General features: G+C 53.4%; 1 protein-coding gene across 1 annotated transcript; it reads right to left on the bottom strand.

Annotated features, from left to right (window-relative positions):
* Nucleotides 1–3,705: 3,705 nt before the first annotated feature.
* LOC138996708 (galectin-7-like) lies at nt 3,706–6,083 on the bottom strand. Its single transcript, XM_070397850.1, has 4 exons — nt 5,999–6,083; nt 5,502–5,590; nt 4,543–4,744; nt 3,706–3,881 (listed from the first exon to the last, which is right to left on the bottom strand). Exons 1-4 carry the CDS (start codon nt 6,011–6,013, stop codon nt 3,768–3,770), a joined length of 420 nt encoding a protein of 139 aa, XP_070253951.1. The 5' UTR covers nt 6,014–6,083; the 3' UTR covers nt 3,706–3,767.
* Between the last annotated feature and the right edge of the window lie 5,150 nt (nt 6,084–11,233).

Raw genomic sequence — 11,233 nt, 5'->3', positions numbered from 1 at the left:
TATAGGAGACAGCCAATCGATGATGTTTCTCTCTCATCGATGTTTTTATCTCTCTATCCCTCTCCCTTCCTCTCTCTCTAAAAATCAGTAAAAACATATTTTTAAAATAGTGTTGAGCCCTAACCGGTTTGGTTCAGTGGATAGAGCATCGGCCTGCAGACTGAAAGGTCCCAGATTCAACTCCGGTCAAGGGCATATACCTTGGTTGCGGGCACATCCCCAGTAGGAGGTGTGCAGGAGGCAGCTGATTGATGTTTCTCTCTCATCGATGTTTCTAACCCTCTATCTCTCTCCCTTCCTCTCTGTAAAAAGTCAATAAAACATATTTAAAAAATAAATAAATAAATAAAATAGTGTTGAATGCAAACTATAATATAAAATAAAATAATTTTTTAAAAAATCAATTAAAAAACATATTTCAAAAATGGCAATGTAATGGCCCAGTTGTGGCCGTTTAAAAAAAAAATAACCTGTATTTACCATACCCTGAATTTGCATTCTGCAACTTATGCATGTATATTCTGCTTTCAAAATAGTGTTGCAAATTGTACACAAACTCAAAAGGTGGGAGTTTTTTGTTTGTTTGTTTGTTTGTTTTTAATATATTTTATTGATTTTTTACAGAGGGGAAGGGAGAGAGACAGAGAGCCAGAAACATCGATGAGAGAGAAACATCAATCAGCTGCCCCCCCGCACTTCCCCAACTAGAGATGTGCCCGCAACCCAGGCACATGCCCTCGACCGGAATCGAACCCGGGACCCTTCAGTCCGCAGGCCGACGTTCCATCCACTGAGCCAAACCGGTCTCGGCGGTGGGAGCTTTTTAATAATGAAATTGCATTTATAAATTACCTGTATTAGAATATAATAAATCTGACACAGCTGATTCCTATAGCCAGTCGGCCTGGGGGTCAAATCCCTCTAGTGTTAACTACAACAATTAAGGCTTGGCTAGAACAAGACTGCGCACAGAGACCACAAGGGGTTGCACCAAGAAAGCATAAAAGATGCGGAGACAAAAAAACATGACAGAAATGGAGGATATGGAGCTAAGAATCGCAATTTTGAGGGCTTGCCATAAATTTGTGCAGAGCCTCACGAAAACTAATGAGACCCTCGATGCTACGATAAAGAAATTAGAAAGTAAGCATACACGGACTGAAATAAAGAATATTATACCCAATAGCAGACCAGAGGAGTACAATAATCAAACCAAAGATTCGACAAAAAACACCCAATTGGAAAAGCAAAATGAAAAAAGAATCCGAAAGTGTGAAGATAGTGTAAGGAGCCTCTGGGACAGCTTTAAGCGGTCTAATATCAGAGTCATTGGAGTGCCAGAAGATGAGAGACAGCAAGATATTGAAAACCTATTTCAAGAAATAATGGCAGAAAACTTCCCCCACCTGGTGAAAGAAATGGACTTACAGGTCCAAGAAGCGCAGAGAACCCCAAACAAAAGGAATCCAAAGAGGACCACACCAAGACACATCATCATTAAAATGCCAAGAGCAAAAGACAAAGAGAAAATCTTAAAAGCAGCAAGAGACAGAGGCTCAATTACCTACAAGGGAATACCCATACGACTGTCAGCTGATTTCTCAACAGAAACTTTGCAGGCCAGAAGGGAATGGCAAGAAATATTCAAAGTGCTGAATACCAAGAACCTACAACCAAGATTACTTTATCCAGCAAAGCTATCATTCAGAATTGAAGGTCAGATAAAGAGCTTCACAGATAAGGAAAAGCTAAAGGAGTTCATCACCGCCAAACCAGTATTATATGAAATGCTGAAAGGTATCCTTTAAGAAGAGGAAGAAGAAGAAAAAGGTAAAGATACAAATTATGAACAACAAACATGCATCTATCAACAAATGAATCTAAGAATCAAGTGAATAAATAACCTGATGTACAGAATGAACTGGTGATTATAATAGAATCAGGGACATAGAAAGGGAATAGACTGACTATTCTTGGGGGGAAAGGGGAATGGGAGATGCGGGAAGTGACTGGACAAAAATCATGCACCTATGGATGAACACAGTGGGTGGGGAGTGAGGGTGGAGGGTGGGGTGGGAGCTGGAAGGAGGGGAGTTATGGGGGGAAAAAAGAGGAACAAATGTAATAATCTGAACAATAAAGATTTAATTAAAAAAAAAAAAAAAAAGAATATAATAAATCTCCAGTTATAGTCAATTACTCCCATGTTGTGCAACAGATGCCTTCTATTTTGGTTGCTAATAAAGGGCTACACAACTCAAAAGAAAGAAAATAATATTCTGCACTATATACACAGTAAAACAGAGGTGAAAAACAGGAAATTAACACATAGGTCACTACATAATCACTATCTGAAATTTGTACTGTATGGATGCTATTTTTACAAATTTATTTCAATGTTCAAAAACTACATGACACAAACTAAAAATTAATTCACATAACCATGATTCCTGAGTACCAGGGAATGCCAGACTTTCTCAGATTTCCTACTGAACAAGGGGGACCCCTAACTCCAACTGCCCACCCAGAAATATATTCAGAAGAGAGGGCGGTACAGGTGGAGGCTTGCAAAGTGCATGGAAAGTTCCGGTCCTGAAAGGGCTCCAGCCGCTCCCAGGCTTCGGGGTCCCACAGGATTTGCCCTCCTCCTCGGGAAACCCAAGTAAAACAGGCTCCTGCAGATGGCTAAGATGGCCCTGGCCGGTTTGCTCAGTGGATAGAGCCTCGGCCTCCGGATTGAAGGTTCCAGGTTCCATCTCGGTCAGGGCGCATGCCCGGGTTGCGGGCTCTATTCCCAGTAGGGGACCAGGCAGCCAATCAATTATTCTGTTATCACGGATCTCTCTCTCTCTCTCTCTTCCTCTCTGAAATGAATAAAAATACAAACAAATAAACAAACAAAAAGATTGCAATGTCCCTAGCGGCCAAGTGGGGATGACAAGTCACTAGCTTCCCGAGGCGCCAGGCCCAGGCGTATCGTGCTACAGCGGAACTCCCGGGTTCCATCCACAGCCGATCCGAGAGCCTCTGGGAGGTTGAGGGGCCCAGGACGCTGGCGTGATCCTCGCTACCCTCATCCTAAAGGCCACTTGGTGGTTACCCAGCGACCCCACACACACACCAGATAATCACCCCCTAGGAGGTCGGGGGTGAGCTGAGCCACGTGGGAGAACCGAGGGGGAGAAGTGTGGGCATGGGGCCCAGCCCCGGACCCAGGAGCTCAGCCTATTGCGTCCCCGCCCCCTTCGGAGGGAACCTGCCACTTAGGTACGCGTCTGCCCCGAGGCGCTCGCGGGTGGGGGATTGTCCCGATGGGAGGCCAGCGACGCCCCATCTGCTCTCCAGCCCCGCCACGCCCGAATGCCTCCAGGCACCGAGGCCAGGGAAGCACCGAGAGGTGGGGACCAGAGGGTAGGAGCAGAGAGCTGATAGATTTCAAGTACCATCTCCCCGGTCCGGGCATTCAAGGACCAAGCCTGTGGTTTTACAAAGTGCAGCTGCCAGACCGAAAAACCCGCCCCTGCGGATCGCGACCCTCCCACCTCGATCAGAAGGCACCTGCCTCGCAGATCCGGCCCGGATCCGCCCAGGCCTCCGCCCCCGCCCACGCCCACGCCTCCCCCACGGTCGCTGTGCGCCCCCAGCCCGTGGGCTCCCATCTGAACTGCTTCCCCGCCCTCGGGAAGGAAACACTGACACACACCGTGCAGGCGCCCAGATGAGGGGCGAAGACTTTATTGCCATCAGCTCCAGGCTCCGGCGGCGGCTCAGAAGACCTTCACCGACTCCAGCTGCACGTCCCCGCCCACCTCCAGCAGCCGCACGCGCGCCGGCGGGATGCGGTAGCGGAAGTGGTGGATCTCCCCGTCGCCCACCACCGCCTGCGGGGCCGGAAGGCGCTTCACTCAGGTGGCCCGGGCCACCGCGGGCTTCTTCCCACTCCCTCCCGCGCCCGGTGACCTCGGCAACCGCGGAACCCGCCGGCCCAGGGCCCGGACGGGAGGTGGGCGGATGTTCCTTCCAACAACCCCTGGTCCCGAGGGTGCCACGAGGGGCCAGTTGGCACCCGAGTGCTTTGTGGGTGTTGGAGTGCCTGTTGTTGGCGCGGACCCGGCGGCCGCTGCCTCGCTCCGGACGCGCAGATTTAAAGTGGCGAGCGGCGGGGCGGTGGGGGGTCTGCAGCGACCGCTCCCTCCGGGACGTGTGCCTGTGCCCTGTCTCCCAGCCCATCCCCGCCCCTGTCCCGGAGGCCCGACCTCAGGTGCAAATGAGCAGGGAGCGGGGTCTGGGGTGGAAGTCGGGCCAGCCTCTGCGGAGGACACCCGCGCTCCGGGCACTACATTCTTGCTCGCTTTGCCCTTGTCCCTGCACACACCTGTCCTGCAGACGCCAGGAGCGGGCACCACGGGAGGGAGAGAGACTGAGGACACCTGCCCAGCTCTGTCCACGCCTTTGCTCCCCCCTCCACCAAGGGCCTGGCTGGCCTTGCCCAGCCCCAGGAGGGATGTGATCCCGGTGCCCATCCCTGTGGCAGAGACACACCTTGAAACCCTCTTCCGTGGCGATGAGGAGCACGTCGAAGGGCTGCCCACGCTGAAAGGGAAGACCGTGGCCGCGCTCCTCCTGGCCCCAGCCGCCGCGCTCCTTGGTGTTGAAGACCACTGTGGACTCGTCCATCCGGGGGTTGAAATGCAGCGCAGCCTCGGCGCCCTCCTCCTCGCTGCACAGCAGGTTCACGTGAAACCTGGGGAAGGGAAGGGGGTGGGGAGCGACCAGGAGGAGATGTCAAGAGCCATGAAGCACCCAGACCAAAGCCAAGGGCCAATGAATTAAGACTCGCCATTGAACAAACGCAAGTTTACAGGGACCCGAGTATGTCACACCCCACAGAGGGAGGGGCTGTGGACTGGTACAGGGAACCCAGATGCCAGGCAGGCCAAACAACTTGCTGCACACACATCACCCAGCAAGGACTGTGATGCTGTGGCCTGGGTTGCCTTCATGCCCACAGAGCCTGGGAGTTGGCAAGGAGTCGTGGTGCTGATGGCCAGGGTGCTCGTGATTCCCAGGATGCCCCCAGTTCCCAGAGGGCTGGGAAGACTACCAGGGACCCAGTGGTCACAGGCACCCTAGGTCCCAGGAAGCCATACAATTGATTGCTTAGGCTCTCGGATGCCCAGGACGCGTCCAATCACAGGACACACTCCCAGAGTTCCTCGTGACTCCGTTTGGAGGTCCTAGAACTATAGGTAGGTAGGAGGCCTGAAGTGGTCTTGGAACCCACAGATTCTTAGGGACCCGGCTCCAAAATCAGGGGACACATTTGTGGGAACGCCAGATTCCAAAAGGTTGGAAATGGCCTGGGGATTCCAAACCCTGGCGGGCAAAGGTGGCCCTGGGGCCCTCACCTCTGGGCTGTAAGAAGCCAGAGCCAGCTGGGCTGAGGCCTCCTCGCACCCCCACCCTGTACCTCTGGAAACTGGGTCCCACTGGAGTCTCACCTGCGAGCCTTGTCGGGGACAACACCACGAATTCTCATCACGGTGCCCACTCTGACACCCTCGGGCAACGAGGTCTTGTGTGGCACGTTCTGCAAGAGTCCGAGTGGGAGGGGATGAGTGAACCGGGGTACCAAGGCGGTGAGACAGATGGGTCACCCCAGTCAGCAAACCACCAGGACCCAGACCAGCACAATCAGAGAGGAGAAAGGCACAGAGGGAAGCAAAGGGAGTCAGACACAGGCAAAGAGTTGTTAAGGGAAGCACTCAGGATTAACAGAAAAATATTCAGGGAGAGAAGCCAAGGGGACATGGGAGCATCGGGATGGGGGTGGGTGAGTCCACCCAAAAGGCAGCCCCCGGCCACTTCACAGCACAGCTGACCGACCACCCACTTTCTCCTCTGAAACAGGAGACTTCAGCCAGGCCCCAGCCCCTCCCCTAGGCTGGTGCAACCTTGGGTCCAAGGCCCCCCAACCCTCAGACCCTAGAACACTCACAGAGCTCCCTGCCATGGCTGGGACGGTGGGACAGACAATGGTGGTGTCAGGTATGGCTGCTGGGACCTTAAGTTGAAAGCAGGTGTGGCTGGGCCTGATGACTCACCCCATGTCTTTCCAAATCCACCACCCACACCTGGCACAGACCCTGGCCCTGGGGCCAGGGTGGCCCAGCACCCTCTTCCTGGGGCCTCTCATCCTTCCCTCCATCCAGGCCCTTTTCCAGCCGCCATAGCCCAACACTCTAGAGAAATCCAGGCTAGGAAGGGTGGGGGTGGGGTGGGGGGGAATGCTGAAAGGTGGCTCTGAAGTCAAGGAATAGGAAGGGTGGGGGAACTAGGCAGAAACCCCTCCTACAACCTAGCAGCCCTCCTGCAGGTGAAGAGGCTGCTCCAGAATGGAGAATGGAAACTTTGGGTGGAGACAACCAGACTCAGCACCTGGTCCACACCTCCCCCCACACCCCCCGGCTTCCCAGGCACTCCCCACCCGCCTCACCACACAGGAGGCTCCCCAGGTGCTGGTGGAGCCAGTGCCTTGGGGGCAGGATGGGCAGCTGCACTTAGAGGAAGGCGCCAAGCTCCCCGTTTGGTGGTGGAGAAAGCGCAGGCTTAGAGAGGGGCCGCCTCTCCCCAAAGGCCTCTCAGTCAGGAAGGGCCCTGCCTGAGCTGGAGTCCAGGGCTGTGTGCCAAGGGCATGTCATCAGACTTTAAACATCGAGGACAGTGGGGCTTGAGGTTATAGGACCAACTGCTCAGGGTGGAGAGAGTCCCAGTGATGGACTCCATGGCTCTTACCAATGAGGTGGCCATGTCTGGTCCCAGTCTACTGCTACTGTATCCCAATGGCACATCTTCACCCAATTGCCTCATGTGGAGGCACATTTCTTCACAGGCTGCCAACCTGCAAGTCCAAGCTTGACTTTGGTGTTGGGCCAGATGAATTCAGTCTGCTATCAGCTTGGTTTCTGGTTTATTCCTGATAGCTCAGATGTGCGCGCCCTTGATGATTCTTACTCATTTGTGGAGATTATCTTCACATCAGTGCTGGAAATACATTTTCGAGAGCATGGTTCTTCATTTTAAAATAAGTAGTGAATGTACTTATTCACAGCACTGTATTCTCAAGCTCTACCTCACACTCATAAGTCGTGCGGATCTAACAGAATACTTCACCGAGTTTTGTCCAATACACAGGAGACCTGGGCAACCACCACCCCAATCCAGTTTCTTCCAGTCCCCGAAACAACGGCCCCCTCCACCCGCCCCAGGACACCATGTCACTGCTCAGCATTCAACAGCCTCCAAGTTCATTTGTCATGACATGAAGAAGAGCGGTGGCCAGCAGGCTGAGTGTGCTGGCTTCTGCAGCTCCTTCGGGAAAGAATTCTGCTGCTTGTACCCACGGTTGTTGTAGGAGTTGGAATCCCACGCTCTGTCAACGTCAGCTTCTTGGAGACTTCAGGCTGCTTTTGTTCACAGTGGAGATAATCCAGGGACTGCTTCGGTTTGTATATACACTCACCAGTCACAGCACAGCATTTACTGTATGATTCTATCCATACCAGGTCCCTGGAGTAGTCACATCCACAAGGACAGAAAGCAGAACGGTGTCTGCCACGGCCTGGGACAGGGGTGGGGAGCTAAGTTTAGTGGGAACAGAGCTGAGGTGGGGAAGGTGAAACAGCTGGAGATGCATGGTGGGATGGCTGCAGAACAATATGAAAGTACTTAATCGCACAGAGTGAACCATAGCCCATTCAAAAATGGTTACAAGGTGAATATTCCATTACTTATATCTACACTAATAAAAGAGAAACATGGTAAGTAGTGTACGACCGCTACCCTTTTCATTGGCTAATCAGTGAGTATATGCAAATTAACTGTCAGCCAAGATGGCGGCCGGCAGCCAGGCAGCTGGAAGCGAACATGAGGCTTGCTTTCTCCAGTGACCGCGGACTCCAACGTTCCCCGCCTCTCAACTGCAACTCTAAGCAACTATGTACTATGTTGCAAATAAGAAGCTAAACAACCCCCAGAAACCGGCTTTCATTCAGCCGGGCTTTAGCAACATTGTATCGATGTTTTCAGCAGCAAGGCCTCAGAGCTAAAGCTGGCCCAGAATAAAAAAAAAAAAAAAAAGAAAACAAGGAGCGGTTGTAAGCTTCAGTCACTCGCTTCTGGAAAACAGCCCTCAGCCCCTCACCCAGACTGTCCAGGCACCCCAGTGGGAAACCCCACCCTGATCCAGGACACCCTTCAGGGCAAACCAGCCAGCCCCCACCCATGTACCAGGCCTCTATTCTATATAGTAAAAGGGTAATATGCCTCCGGGCACCAGGATCAGCGTGACAGGGGGCAGCACCCAAACCCCCTGATCGCCCTGCGGCTCTGTGTGTGACGGGCGGGGAGGGGGGGGGGCGGGGGGCACAACCTCCCTATCTGCCCTGCTCTGTGCCTGATGGGGGGAGCTCCCCAATCCCCTGATTGCCCTGCGGCTCTGTGTTTGACAGTGTGCAGTGCACCAACCCCCTGATAGGCCCTGCTCTGTGTGTGACAGGGTGTAGCGCCCCAACCCCCCCCCCCACCCACCCCCCCAAGGGCCCTGCTCTGTGTGTGACAGGGTAGAGCCATGAACTCTCTATCGGCCCTGCCCCAAGTGTGACAGTGGCGGCACCCCAACCCCCTGATTGGCCCTGCTCTGTGGGTGATAGAGGGTGGTGCCCTAACCCCCCTCCACGGGCCTTGCTCTGTTTGTGACAGGGTAGAGCCATAACCTCCCCATTGGCCCTGCCCTGAGTGTGACAGGGTGCAGCACCCCAACCCCCTGATCCGCCCTGCTCTGTGGGTGACAGGGGGCGGTGCCCCAGCTCCCCTATCGGCCCTACTCTGTGAGTGACAGGGGGGAGCTTCTCAACCCCCTGATGGGCCCTGCTCTGTGCGTGACAGGGGGGAGCTCCCCAACCCCCTGATCGACCCTGCTCTGTGTGTGACAGGGTACGGAGCCACAACCCCCCTAATGGGCCCTGCTCTGTGAGTGACAGGGGGCAGCACCCCAACCCCCTGATCCACCCTGCTCTGTGCATGACGGGGTGGCGCCCCAACTCCCCAATCGGCCCTGCTCTGAGCCTGACCAGGGGCTGCACTTAGGGATTGGGCCTGCCCTCTGCCACCGGGAAGCAGGCCTAAGCCAGCAGGTCGTTATCTCCTGAGGGGTCCCAGACTGCGAGAGGGCACAGGCCGGGCTAGGGGACCCCCCTCCCCACCCCCCTGAGTGCACAAATTTTTGTGCACCGGGCCTCTAGTTTTAACATAATAAAAACTTCATTTAGAAAAGACGTTGGCCCCACCCCCAAGTAAAGACCAATTCATGAAACCATTAGCTCAGAAGTATTCCTCTGATTCCACTCCAAGGTCACATATTCATGGTCTTTCCCCCTTTCCCTCTGTACCTCCTCCAATGAGTGGTCTGCCATCCTGCACCCACACAGTGTTTCTTTCCCAGGGGACCCCTCCTGGCCTTGCTGGGTGAAGTACCTCTCAGTGGGCCCCACCCTTGAACCTCTTCCCTGCTCAGGGCTGGGCACCCCCTCTCCTGCTTCTTTCCTTACTCTCCAACCCCACACCCTGAGGGTCAGCCCGCTCCTTACCTGCTCCTCTGATGCTCCAGCTGGATGCAGCCCCCAGGGAAAAGGTGGCCCCTCAGGCCCCATGGGCTCCGCCCCCTAAGGAGGCAGCCCTTGCTCACCCACCTAAAGGCTGTTGGACCCAATAGTCCAGCAGAGGAAGGAAAGGAAGAAGCAACAGGTATTCACAACCACAGCATGGAAATTACAAGAATTCATTATGACTTGGAGACTTTTTTGGACAATGGAAATACTTCAAATTTAATCTAAAGCAAAATTCCCATGAAGTCTAAAATATGTAAGAAAGTATAACAAAATCAGTTTATCAAGCAAAAAAAAAAAAAAACACAACAGAAAAGGATTACTTCCTATATAAATAGAACTTAAGGCTTCCTCGATTAAGAAAAACATCAGGTTTTAGAATTTTTTTTTAATTTGAAAATTCATTTACAAAACCAAAGCAGTCCCTGGATTATCTCCGCTGTGAACAAAAGCAGCCTGAAGTCTCCAAGAAGCTGACGTTGACAGAGCGTGGGATTCCAACTCCTACAACAACCGTGGGTACAAGCAGCAGAATTCTTTCCCGAAGGAGCTGCAGAAGCCAGCACACTCAGCCTGCTGGCCACCGCTCTTCTTCATGTCATGACAAATGAACTTGGAGGCTGTTGAATGCTGAGCAGTGACATGGTGTCCTGGGGCGGGTGGAGGGGGCCGTTGTTTCGGGGACTGGAAGAAACTGGATTGGGGTGGTGGTTGCCCAGGTCTCCTGTGTATTGGACAAAACTCGGTGAAGTATTCTGTTAGATCCGCACGACTTATGAGTGTGAGGTAGAGCTTGAGAATACAGTGCTGTGAATAAGTACATTCACTACTTATTTTAAAATGAAGAACCATGCTCTCGAAAATGTATTTCCAGCACTGATGTGAAGATAATCTCCACAAATGAGTAAGAATCATCAAGGGCGCGCACATCTGAGCTATCAGGAATAAACCAGAAACCAAGCTGATAGCAGACTGAATTCATCTGGCCCAACACCAAAGTCAAGCTTGGACTTGCAGGTTGGCAGCCTGTGAAGAAATGTGCCTCCACATGAGGCAATTGGGTGAAGATGTGCCATTGGGATACAGTAGCAGTAGACTGGGACCAGACATGGCCACCTCATTGGTAAGAGCCATGGAGTCCATCACTGGGACTCTCTCCACCCTGAGCAGTTGGTCCTATAACCTCAAGCCCCACTGTCCTCGATGTTTAAAGTCTGATGACATGCCCTTGGCACACAGCCCTGGACTCCAGCTCAGGCAGGGCCCTTCCTGACTGAGAGGCCTTTGGGGAGAGGCGGCCCCTCTCTAAGCCTGCGCTTTCTCCACCACCAAACGGGGAGCTTGGCGCCTTCCTCTAAGTGCAGCTGCCCATCCTGCCCCCAAGGCACTGGCTCCACCAGCACCTGGGGAGCCTCCTGTGTGGTGAGGCGGGTGGGGAGTGCCTGGGAAGCCGGGGGGTGTGGGGGGAGGTGTGGACCAGGTGCTGAGTCTGGTTGTCTCCACCCAAAGTTTCCATTCTCCATTCTGGAGCAGCCTCTTCACCTGCAGGAGGGCTGCTAGGTTGTAGG

This window comes from Myotis yumanensis, unplaced genomic scaffold (genome assembly GCF_028538775.1).
Source record: "Myotis yumanensis isolate MYYU_CA2020_CCGP unplaced genomic scaffold, mMyoYum1.0.hap1 SCAF_18, whole genome shotgun sequence".
Taxonomy (NCBI): domain Eukaryota; kingdom Metazoa; phylum Chordata; class Mammalia; order Chiroptera; family Vespertilionidae; genus Myotis; species Myotis yumanensis.
Note: the sequence above shows the minus strand (reverse complement) of the source record. Positions and strands in the feature narration are given on the sequence as shown.